The sequence below is a fragment of the Glandiceps talaboti genome, chromosome 12 (genome assembly GCF_964340395.1).
Source record: "Glandiceps talaboti chromosome 12, keGlaTala1.1, whole genome shotgun sequence".
NCBI lineage: Eukaryota > Metazoa > Hemichordata > Enteropneusta > Spengelidae > Glandiceps > Glandiceps talaboti.
In genome coordinates, this window is record NC_135560.1 from 17414131 (window position 1) to 17426341 (window position 12211).

Here is a 12211-nt window from a genome sequence, read left to right on the forward strand (position 1 = left end):
GCTGTTTGTTGTGAAAACATACAAGAAAAATTATGTGTTAGAGAGAAGGAAGGATAACTGTACCCAAGTTATGTCTTGCATCTCAAAGTATAACATATATTGAGGGCACTGGTTTGTATTGGTCAAGGCAGGTTGTGAAGGCATATAGAAAAACAAAAGAATTTTCAGATCACTGTATGGTGGCGCTGTACTAAGGCACACATTTGACATTCCTTGGTGCGTGACATATTTTATTCAGACGTATATAATAATATAACATTGCACTAATGATTATCCATAAATAAGCAATAAATTAAACCAACAAGAAAGGAAATCATTTATGCAAAAATATAAATTCAAACTATAAATTGACATTTGAACTGGTTTGACCTAATTCTTTCACAAAATCAATCAAAGGTGATGTAAATATTGTTTTGCATATTTCATATGCTGAAATAAAGCATACAAAAAGAAATAGCCTTACTCTTGTCTATTTTGCAAACTATACTAGAGATAGCTGGGTACAAGGAAATGACCGATATCCTAGAGAATTTATCTAATAGGTATAGGATCTAGGAGAGAATATTTGGTCAATAAATCAAACTTTGATGATTCTTTCTGGTCAATACAACATTAAATATGAACTTTGACATGTTGGTATTCTGTACACATTTTTCTAATGGTATACAATGCACAGAAACACCCTTATTTTCAGAAATCTAGGGCAATTGGTTGATAGGGTACACAGTCAGCATATGGTATGACTGAAATTGCAACTAAAATAGACCACAAAAATAAAATGCTGGCTGGTGAAATGTACTGGTTACCATGGTTACACATGACTACCAGTTCATGAGTAGGCATGGTAACCATGGTTACATCAACTGATATTACATGTCATGCTCACCCATCCTATTTTTATTTCATTTTCCACCAATGGTGATGTAATATAAATGGTACAACTAAAATATCGTAAGAGTTTGAACAAAATTCAAACTCAACATAACAAACTAACTGTGAGATACATCATGTCATTCAACCCTATTAGGTATCTCAAATTTGTGGTATCTGATAGGGTGGGCACAACATGTCATATCTTACAGACCAATAAAATGGATGATAATTTTAAAATTTAAAAAAAAAATGGATTAAGTACAGTATTAAAAAAAAGGCAAAAGATACACTTAATCACAAATTTCTATTTGAACAGCTTGACAATTTAGTTTATTCCTTCTATTGGAATATTAAATCTAGACATATTGTACATTGTATGTTTGAATGTTGACTTGCTACATTGTATCAACACTTCTAATCATACGATTATATGACAGAATCCTATAACACATGAGTGTAAGTGTGATGTACTTGGGGATATTTGTATGAGTGCTTGTGGTGTTCTCTGAAGTCGTACTTTCATACGCATAGTGAGTGAAACTGCAGCAGAAAACACAACACACGCAATTGTAAATATCCGTGAGTACCCATACTAGCACTCATAAGGGCATTCTTTTACATGTTTTATTTTGTATCCAAATCAGCAAATTACTGTAATCATCAGTCTGATCCTACCCTGCAATCACACAATTTCATATAGGGAATGACTGCACCTTTATTTGCATATAATTTGCATACATTTATGCTTTTGGTATTGCATTACAGTGCAAATACCACTAGTATGCACACACACTGGTGAAAGTAAAGGAATCCTATAAACTATCCTGCTAGCAATATTTCTCATATCACTATACTTCCCGGTAGTAACTGTTGATCATTCCGTAAATATACATGTACATACACAAAAAATGCTAGTAATAAAATCACTCTACTGATAGTACTATTCACTGTCAACAATATTTTTCCAAGTTGAAAAACTTTGACTTCAAGGTTAAGTACATTTGATCATATGGAAGGTCTTACTGTTATACAGAAAAACATTTACTCTGATTGCAGAATTTCATTACAAGCTAGATATAAGTTTCTACGAGACATAGAGAGAAGCATTTTTTTTGGAATGTAAGTTTTATACTTCCGTGTATGGTGATATGTTAGCACAACTGAAGACCACTGGACCCAATGTATCCATCATGTACCCTAACCCATATTACTGAAGGACACATAACATTAGATGTAACAGCAGTGGGTCTTACAGTACAGGGTGTTGATACAATGATTTGGTAGATGTGGTGTCAGACACATGGATAGGTCATCATCATAATGCCTTTGACTGCTTTGCAGCAACAGTACAACACAAACTACAGGGAGACTGTGGTTGAGATCTAACATTACTTTACAACTGGTTTGTAGTCAAGAGAATGGGAGAGCTGAGCCTAGTGACAGGGCTTGAAATTAATAGTAGTCCCATGCCCACAGACTACCAATTCCTGTCATGGGGCTACCATAATATACAGCTGGTAGCCCATCCAGGCTACCACTGACTATGCAATGATTTAAAGAATGGAAGATTTATTACAGACGTAAAAGTATTTTAATAACACACACATTGCCAATAGAGGAACTCTGTTTTCAGTTCAGGAATATAGAACTATTGGTCACCATCCTTGGGCTACCAATTTCTGAAATTAGTAGCCCACTAGGGACAACCACAGAAAGTAGCTAATTTCAAGCCCTGTAGTGTACTTCAGTTGTGCTGATATGTTCAACAAAAAGGAAAAATTGTTTAATGTATGTAGTTATCAAAACCTTGCTGGAATACACGTTTATTTTTAATCTTGTTAATCTTCATAACAAATCCAGCATCACTGGGTGGTATGGTGAAACAACCCAACTCTATAGATTCAACCACGACATCATACAGCCTTGCTTCTAATTTGATACAACCAGATAACTTGGAGGTGGAGTACTCCATGTCATAAAAGTGTATACAAATCCCAAAGTATTTCTCTAGGTAGGGCACTCCAAAGCAGATAGGGGGTGGATTCTTGACTGTGGGCAAAATCAGACACAGAAAATAACCTATTACAAAAGTAACACATCCTAGGTATGCATAAAAGTATAAGGACTGAAAGATGATTTACATGCGAAATGTCAGCTTTTTTATCAACTTCTTTGGACCCAGGACATTTTGTCTTACAAAGTTTTTATATCCTAGGTGCACAGCTTCAAATTAAGACACCAGTCAATAGGAGGAAATTTCAATGAGTTACGGCAAAAAAACACATGTAACTGTGTTTGAGCTGTCAACATATGTTTTATGTAAAATATCAATATGAATTCAGAAAGAAACATACCTGATACAGTTTCATTGTAGATTACTTCACCACCAAGAGATAATGTAAATGAAAAGCCAAGTTCCTCAGGAAGATAGCTGACATTAACACACACTGAAATAGTACACAATTAACATTAGCACACAATATTGAACAACAAACTATCTATCTGTACTGTGTTCATATTTTCAAGTCACTGACAAGAGGTATTGCATTTATGATGAAAGTAAGTACATGAATAATCTTTCCAAGTAGCAACAAGTATGTTTGGCAAAGAGTCTCATATGATAAACATACACTACATGCTTACAGTATGATTACAATAATTCTAGTACATGTATGATGAGTAGAAAACAAATTTGTTTATGTTTTTGTTCGACCTACCAGTTGTATTCAGTTCAATCTTTTCTATAACCAAATCAGCACAGCAACCACATGATGTAGAATTACATTCACAGCCAGTTCCCTTCAGATTACCTCCTGAAATCAAAATATGACATTTAGGTCTTAGATGTTACTTGTTAGGTCAAACTCTTTCAGGAACATTTCTCTGCTAGGCTTTGATACTAAAAAAATGCTATTTTTACAACATATAAATATGTCTTGTTTACATTTGTATAAATTAACTTTTATTATTTTTTCCCAGAATTACCATGTACACAGGCACTTGAATCAATCTGTATGAAATTTGTTATTTAAATAAATACTAAAACAGGTTTTACTAAAAAAAAAAAAAAAAATTATAACTTTGTAAATTGTATAACGATTGATTCAAGTGCCGAGATTATATTTACTACATGGCAAATGAAATTATAGATACACACTTACCATGAAGCTCCTGCAGAGGACCCCGATACATTTGAGCTGCACTACACCATAGAATAAAACTGAAAAATAGAAGACTTCCAAACATCGACGAATTCATTTTGAAGACAGAATGTTTTCCTCTTCAGAGTCTTCTCGGTCTCTCAGGCAAATGGTTCTTCCGGGTATGAGCCCTCTAGTGGCAAGTAATTGCGATTTCATGAGGGCGCATTTTGAGGTCAACCCAGGTCAGAACTGTTGACATTTCTATGGTTTCCACACACTGGGTGTCACTTACGATCACATGAAATGAACCATTATTATGTTCGAGGTACTTGTGGCGCACAATGACGGGTGGAGACAAACTTTAACAAAGAATATCGTGGCTGTCAATCAAATTTCACTTCGCTAGTACTGATAGAAAATCGGATCACATACAGTACCAGTAATGGATCATTCAAAATCAAGCCGATCTGGTTCCAAAGCGTCGCCTTCCACTGGAGCAAAACCAAAACAGAAGTCAGGAAGTTCCTTGTCCGTTCCAAAATCTGGCGGTCGTGCGAAGTCCCTCTCACCACAACCTAATTCTAGTAGGGCTGTTGTGCCAAGGGGTAGACAAGATGCGACGCCATCAGGACAGAGAGGAGCCGGAAGAGGTCAGGTTATGTTAGCCCCGAAAGGTAATGTGGCATGCATAATTCATAATAACACCCCCCCCCCCCTCCCACACACATACATACACACAGACCATGGATGTATTAGGGGTCATAATACACCCATGCATAAACTAATAAAGTTGGGCATACTAGCTTTCCATGCATCCATGATGATATATCCCAACTCTATGCTAGAGCATGGATTCCGTCTAACATCATGGGTTACTCATGTTAATATAGTAAATTTACACGTTATTAGAATCAAAATGATTGACGATGCTCCCCTGGTTTAGTATGTAAAGCTCTGGATGTATGTACTACAATGACTCTAACACTTCGTTTGATAATGTGTTAGATGGTAGAAACTGACAATTTTTGTATGCCATCAGTGTTTTTGCTAAGGCTGGGAACCCCGGTAACAGAAAGCTAGGGACTCGGAGAAAGGGGTAAAAATGGCAGTGTTTCCCAAAAAGATCAATGGTAATTTTGTTTGGGAACCCAGGTAAAATGATATAATAGAAACCTCTGTAGATTGTACCTACTTACTGCCCCTAGCATAAAGACTGACCACCCACCAATTGTAAGTTCAAGAAGGCTTCCAAGAGTTATTTCAATTCAGGATGATTTGGACATGACCCAATTGAATGTCACCTAGGAAAGGTGGGAGTCATGATGGTCATATCAGTGTTTTCCCCTGGAATGTTTTCATAAGAGGGTTCAAAGACCAGGTGAACCTTGGTGTAGTTGCTGTGTGGAGACCATGCATAGGACATCTTAGTGCATTGTGGCTGTGTTTATACATAGTTTGCAGTTGGTGGAGGGTCTATGGTCTAACCATAGATGTACTAATACATCCATGGTCTTAAACTGACTTTTAGTGTTCTGAGATTTATATTGAATTTCTTACCTGTAGGTTATACTGTTAGACCTGTAATTCCTGCTGAGAAGAAAGAGTTGATATCTGTAGCCAGAGCAATGCATAGAGAAGAATTCGGAGGAAGAGTCCAAAAATTATTCAACCCCGAAACAGAGGCAGCTGTAGCAGCAATAAAATCTGGTAAAGGGGTTTTATTCTTTCACACATTTGTGACCAGGGACACAGCTTTCTAAAACTGTTGGTGTTGGAAATTGAAAAATTTAGACAACATTAATATGGCAAAGGGGTATTTGCTATCTATGTATTTGGGGTATTATTTTTTCAATCAAACAATTATGAATATATTCACTGAAAATTGTTAAAATACCAGTGAAGTCACATATTGTACATGTTAATTAGAGGTCAATTTTATCCATAATTAGTACAGTAACATTGTGATCATACAGGTGTACTGATTTTAGGGTGCGGACCTACAAATAAATTTGATTAGATTTATTGTACAATATCATGTGTACAACTACACAAACACGTTTTATCCACGTGTGATTCAATACTTCAAAGTGTAGGACATTTCAAGTTGTTATATCTAACAAAATACATATGGCCCAGTTACAGCTTGTGAAGCTTTCAAATATATTATAGCCCATACAATCCCACATATTAAACAGCACTGTAAGGAATACATACAACACTTCAAACATATGAATGATCAAAAAAAATGTTACATATAATTTATGTGTTTATGCCTCTTTAGGACATGCATGTACATTCACTCTGTCCCGCAGGCATCATTTTGATCAAGCTGGAACGATTGCGATTCACCTCATCCCAATTTCAACTCGTCCCATTTCAATTCGCCCCATTTTCAACTCGTCCCATTTTCAACTCGCCCCAACAACACTAGTAAACGTTTATAAATCTAAACGATACATGGACTCGAAGTACAGGGACTGAAAAATTTACATAATTTTACCTATGTGGCCAGTTGAAGTGTAGCAAATGTAACATTTCGTAGCAGAAAGTGGTGTGGGTTTTGGGTAAGTGTTTGCTAGAGCTAGAACTTATACTAGCACAACAACTTTCCTCAGACATGGAATATCACTTTTCACATTAGGACTTAATGTTTATAACCCAAATAAGAAATAATAATGATAATAACCAGAGAGAATATTAGTGACTGACACGCTTACGACTTCTGCACGTACGGGTTTTGGAGACGTGTCTCCTCTCCCTAGTTAACGCACTAAGTATTGTAGTATGTGTTAACAGTGCAAGTGGTACTTCAATAATGGAATATGAGATACCACAGACCCTCCAAACTGAGTACTACTAGCTTCCATGTCATATATGCACAGGTAAATTATATTGTAAAGAGTTGGGGCGAGTTGAAATTGGGGCGAGTTGAAAATTGGACAAGTTGAGTGGGACGAGTTGAAATGGGACGAGTTGAAATTGTTGAAGTTGATCCGTTACCGCTGGAACACCTTCCAAGAACAGTTTCTAAAATACAATTCGTACATTTTCTTAAAATCTCCTAGGCTTGACTTTCAAATGGTGTGATTACTATTTTGTAGTAAGTCAGCTTGACAGGCATGGCTTGTAAATCTTGGTACATCAGCCCTGTGTTGCTGATAATATATATATATGTATATATATTCTGTCTATTAAGGTATATACGTTGGTTGGCGTTGTCCCGGTTATAAATGGGACTGCATCAGAGTTGGAAGACATTCAAGATGTTTTTGTGGCCATCTGTTATCAGAACATGCACCATACAATGGTAAGTAATACATACAACACTTCAAACAATGCATGATAAAAACACAACATGTTACATTTAATTGATGTGCTTATTCCTCTTTACAACATGCATGTACATTCACTGTCATGCAGGTATACATATTTATACATACATACATACATACATACATACATACATACATACATGCATGCATGCATGCATGCATGCATGCATGCATGCATGCATGCATGCATGCATACATACATACATACATACATACATACATACATACATACATACATACATACATACATACATACATACATACATACATACATACATACATACATACATACATACATTATTACATTCATACATACATACATACATACATACATACATACATACATACATACATACATACACAAACAATCAAATACACACACACTATTTTACACAGGATTGCACGCACACACCCCTCCCCCCACATGCAGTATACACAAGAGTGCACTGACCTCTACTACTACCCCCCCCCACACACACACACACACACACTCATACACACATGAATATGCAGGCTCCAAGATGATATCAAAAGTCATGTATACCAATTCAACTCTGTTTAGTTTCTATTAATTCCGATATATGAAACATGTCAGCTACTTCAGTCAATTCCTACAGTAGCCTACAATCAGTGACTGTTAGTGTTGAAGAACAGTTTTTCAAAATGTATGGAAAAATATATTAGTGTGTCAGGGATAATTTCAACATACTATCTGGTCACCAGTGCCAAACAACTTCTTTAAATTGTGGATATTCATTCTATCAATTTGTATGTGTAGGTCGAAGCGTAAGAGTGCCTTGTAAGGAGGGAGGATGTAAGTGTAAAGCCTACTCCTTCATCCCAGGGAGGCCAGAAGATATCGGAGAGTTTTGGTTTCAGAGACGTAGGGACTTTGATCCAACAACATGGCGGGCAAAGTGTCGATGTAAACACACCCATGAAGAACATGATCCTAACATGAGGCGTTGCAAAACTAGAGGTATGTTCAGAGAGTGGATAGCTTAAATATAGTAATCTGGGTTAAATAAAATAATGCATTTTCCTGGTATTATAATAACTGTAAAAAATATCAGTTGCAGGCAAATCATATTTAAGTTTAATGAGAGAGATAAAAAATATTGTATAGGTTGGCTACTAGGGGGCACTCTCCAGAAACTGATTTGCAACCAGATATGAAGCCTGTTGCCATTTGCTTCTGAAGTCCTTGGGCAAGCTATGAAACATGATTGTGTCCCAGTCAACTAAGCTGTATAAAATGGGGACCTGTTAGGACAGGGGACAAATTCAATCAGATATGCCTTACTGACTGCAGGGATTGTATGCTCCCGCGGAACGTGAGGATGTTAGGGGGTTGTTCTGCCATTTATATAGGTCTATGCCAGGAGTAATCATAAGTATACATCTGTGCCTAAGAACTCAGGTTTGCAGAGAATAGGTACATCATAAATATTTGCATTAACATTTTAATGATTTATATCAAAACCAAGAATGTCAGCTGACTGACTGTGACTGTGACTGTGACTGTGACTGTGACTGTCACTGTGACTGTCACTGTGACTAGACATGTCATACCTCATAAAAAAAAATGAAACAAGAATATACCTAAATTCAAAAATTTTCAATTTTTATTGTTAAAATGAACAGTTTTGTTGGAGATATATCCTCAGCAATTGGATCCAAACTAACTGAAATTTTTTGAATTTAGATTTTTTTTTTGTATTCACAAGGATGTAGCTGTGGAATCTTTGATTCTAACTTCTTATGTGCTGCCTGTGACAAACATTGGGAAGAACATGAAACAGTCTTTGAAACAGAAGATGATCGTCACCGAAATGGAATACCTTATGGTAAGTCAATCAACACACATACAAACACATCACTCATTGTTATTATGCTAGTACACCAAGGTCAAAGTGTTGGGTCATGAGCTTCCTCTCACAATTCTAAGAACCTATGGCAGGAAGTCGTTTATGTATAAACTGCTGCAACTCTGTGGAATTGATTACAGTGTCCTACCCATACAAAACTAAGTATCAGAATGTTTCAATGAACTCTAACCTTAGTCTATTCCACATGGCTTCACTGATAAAATAACACTAATGCTAGAACCTGGAAAAGAAAGAAACCCTGGCCTTTCAGACAAGACATAAGGCTTACTTTTCTTTTTCAAGAGAGCTTATTTATGACCATACTACATGTAGAGTGCCAGTGATCATTACCAGTGGATACTACGCACTCTATGAAGTTTTTCTATCATATCATTCTATTCTGAAAGCATTGCCCTATTGGTGTCTTATCCACAGGTGAGGAATACTTACCTTTTGCTGAGATGCCAGAACTACGTAACATGGCATTGACCGGAGAAGATGACAATCCAGGGATATATCCAAAACTGGTTTTTGGAGAGGGAAATATTCCAAGAAACCGAGCTATTACTCAAGATACACCATATCGTCCACCACAATCAGGCTCTGGATTCAAACCTGTCTATGACTAAATAATACAAATCTTGTCAGTTCTATCACAGTCTCTCTATCCATGATAGAGGGACTGTGTGGTTCTATCAAGGTCATGTAGATGAAGGGTAGCTTTTATTCTACATGGTTGATATATCCTAAGCACATGTAATTATATCTAGCTGTGATGCAATATGTCAGATTGTGGTTATCGTAAAGATAAAAAGTATAGTATTGGCCACTGGGGGTGCTGTTCCACAGCTGCTGCAGATTGTGGTCTGAACTGTGGGTCAGAATCATTGAGTACTTTAGCACACTTTGAAAATCACCCTTTCGCAAATGGCAATGAAATCTCAATAATTCTTGGTTAATTAAAATAGTCGTACTCCTGCTGTTTTCAAAATGTTTAAGTTTTAGGACCACATGAAGTGTGTGTACATCCATTTTGTTGTCAACGACTGCTTCTTGTAAGCCATGCATTTGGCATACATACTGGAAAGTCACAGCTGTCAATCACTTTCCTCTATCTGCTGCACAATATATGACTACATTAAAATATGGCTGAACATGATGTGTATTGTTCTAGCGATTTGTGTTATTCAACATACCTTTATAGACTACATCTGTTCAATATGGCACTGTTTACGTATATCACAAGTGTTGGGACTGATAGTATGTATATAACCCACTTATAATAGTCCTAGTATGGAATAATTTTTCAAAGTCATGATATAATTATGGCCAATGTGAGGTAATTCTGACCGGTAATTCTGAGTGTACATGTTCCTATATGTATAAAAATTGAAGTAGTTTTTTTTATATCAAATAGACACAATGAAGTTGGACTAAAAATTTGTAACTATGTTCTCACTCTCACATGATATCTGAGTGTGTATTCATTATGCATGTTGTCATGCGAACTTGTTGAAATCACCTGCACACAATTACAAATTCTATTACAGACTTTTACATAGTACTGTCACAACCAATGTAAAGGACAAATGTTAACTAGCCACTTATTGAACCAAACATTTACTGTCTATCATAGTCTATATGCAATGCAATGTAAATACAGTGTGTGTGTGTGTGTGTGTGTGTCTGTGTGTGTGTGTGTGTCTGTGTGTGTGTGTGTCTGTGTCTGTGTGTGTGTGTGTATATGTATGTGTGTGTGTGTGTGTGTGTGTGTGTGTGTGTGTGTGTGTGTGTGTATTGTTCAGTTGAATTTACTGATTGAAATTGCCGTCCAATTAAATCTCTGTCTGATTATATGTTTATATCCACCCTAGACTCTCCCACCAGTCCTCAGGAGCATCGCTATTAGCTGTTTTGTATGTACCAATATCTACTGCATAATTGTACTGTGGGCCCTCATAGACTACATAGGGCTAATCATTTGTTGACGTGTTACTGTGACTCTGTGTTATGGCAATGCTCGGGCATCGCAGTAACACATCAACAAATGATTAGCCCTATGTAGTCGATCAGGGCCCACAGTACAATTATGCAGTACATATCGGTACATACAAAACAACCCTTTTAGCGCTGCGATGCTCTGAAGGACTGAGAGAGAGAGAGAGTCTATATCCACCCATACATGTACCTGTAAAAAGATTTTATCGGATGTATACTTTATTATTTACATAAATTTCAAAACAAAATAGTTGTTAAAGATTTTATCTTCACTTTTTTAAACTTAAACAGACTATTTATAAGAGAAAGGTTCCCGTTACAACTTGTACTAAAGTAAAATGATTGCATGATTTTCCACAATGGTTTATGGCATCCGTATCTAGTGTAAATTTAGCACAGTTTCAATGGCTGTAATCATCAGTTCCCCAGTATGTGTTGTCTCACAATGTAATCAATCTGTAAACAATGTTAGCAGTGCAAAACAAGTAAAGTCACTGACTAGAGTGTAAACACTGCCATAAAATATTGTCTAGATCACATTGAGAGCTAAATATAATCACAGCTGTGACAGCTGAAACTCATTCACCGTAAACAGTTTGCTGTTCATTAGCATAAAACACTTGAGTTGTACAAATTGACTACATTGTATATGTATATTAGAAAGGCCACATTCTAGGCTTATTGTTAAAGTAATTGAAAGAGTATACATTTATACTTGATAGGACTGCAATAAATGAGTGACAAATACAGAAAGTGCTTTACTTCAGTATTAAGTATTGTATATTGATAAGTCAGGTACTCCAGTTGAAATTATGGACAGAGAAGATCATGAATAATCTAAGTTTCCAATACCATTATGAATTAGTTTACTTGAGTAAAAATCAAAACTTTACATTCAATGGCTGCATAAATCTATTGTATAATTTGGCAGTGACCAAGAATTGTCAATTCTCAGATTTTTCTTTTATGAAGTGAACTCAGACATTGATAATTATTT

The 12211-nt window shown here is 36.2% G+C and overlaps 2 protein-coding genes across 2 annotated transcripts; one reads left to right on the top strand and one right to left on the bottom strand.

The window, feature by feature from the left end:
• Positions 1 to 231: 231 nt before the first annotated feature.
• LOC144443451 (uncharacterized) lies at positions 232 to 4184 on the bottom strand. The gene is made up of 4 exons (XM_078132930.1): positions 4035 to 4184; positions 3591 to 3686; positions 3228 to 3320; positions 232 to 2922 (listed from the first exon to the last, which is right to left on the bottom strand). Exons 1-4 carry the CDS (start codon positions 4129 to 4131, stop codon positions 2657 to 2659), a joined length of 552 nt encoding a protein of 183 aa, XP_077989056.1. The 5' UTR covers positions 4132 to 4184; the 3' UTR covers positions 232 to 2656.
• Positions 4185 to 4458: 274 nt separating this feature from the next.
• LOC144443033 (protein FAM221B-like) lies at positions 4459 to 9974 on the top strand. The gene is made up of 6 exons (XM_078132406.1): positions 4459 to 4690; positions 5580 to 5723; positions 7213 to 7323; positions 8127 to 8327; positions 9076 to 9195; positions 9652 to 9974. The coding sequence occupies exons 1-6, from the start codon at positions 4459 to 4461 to the stop codon at positions 9843 to 9845; spliced, it is 1002 nt and encodes a 333-aa protein (XP_077988532.1). The 3' UTR covers positions 9846 to 9974.
• Positions 9975 to 12211: the final 2237 nt, after the last annotated feature.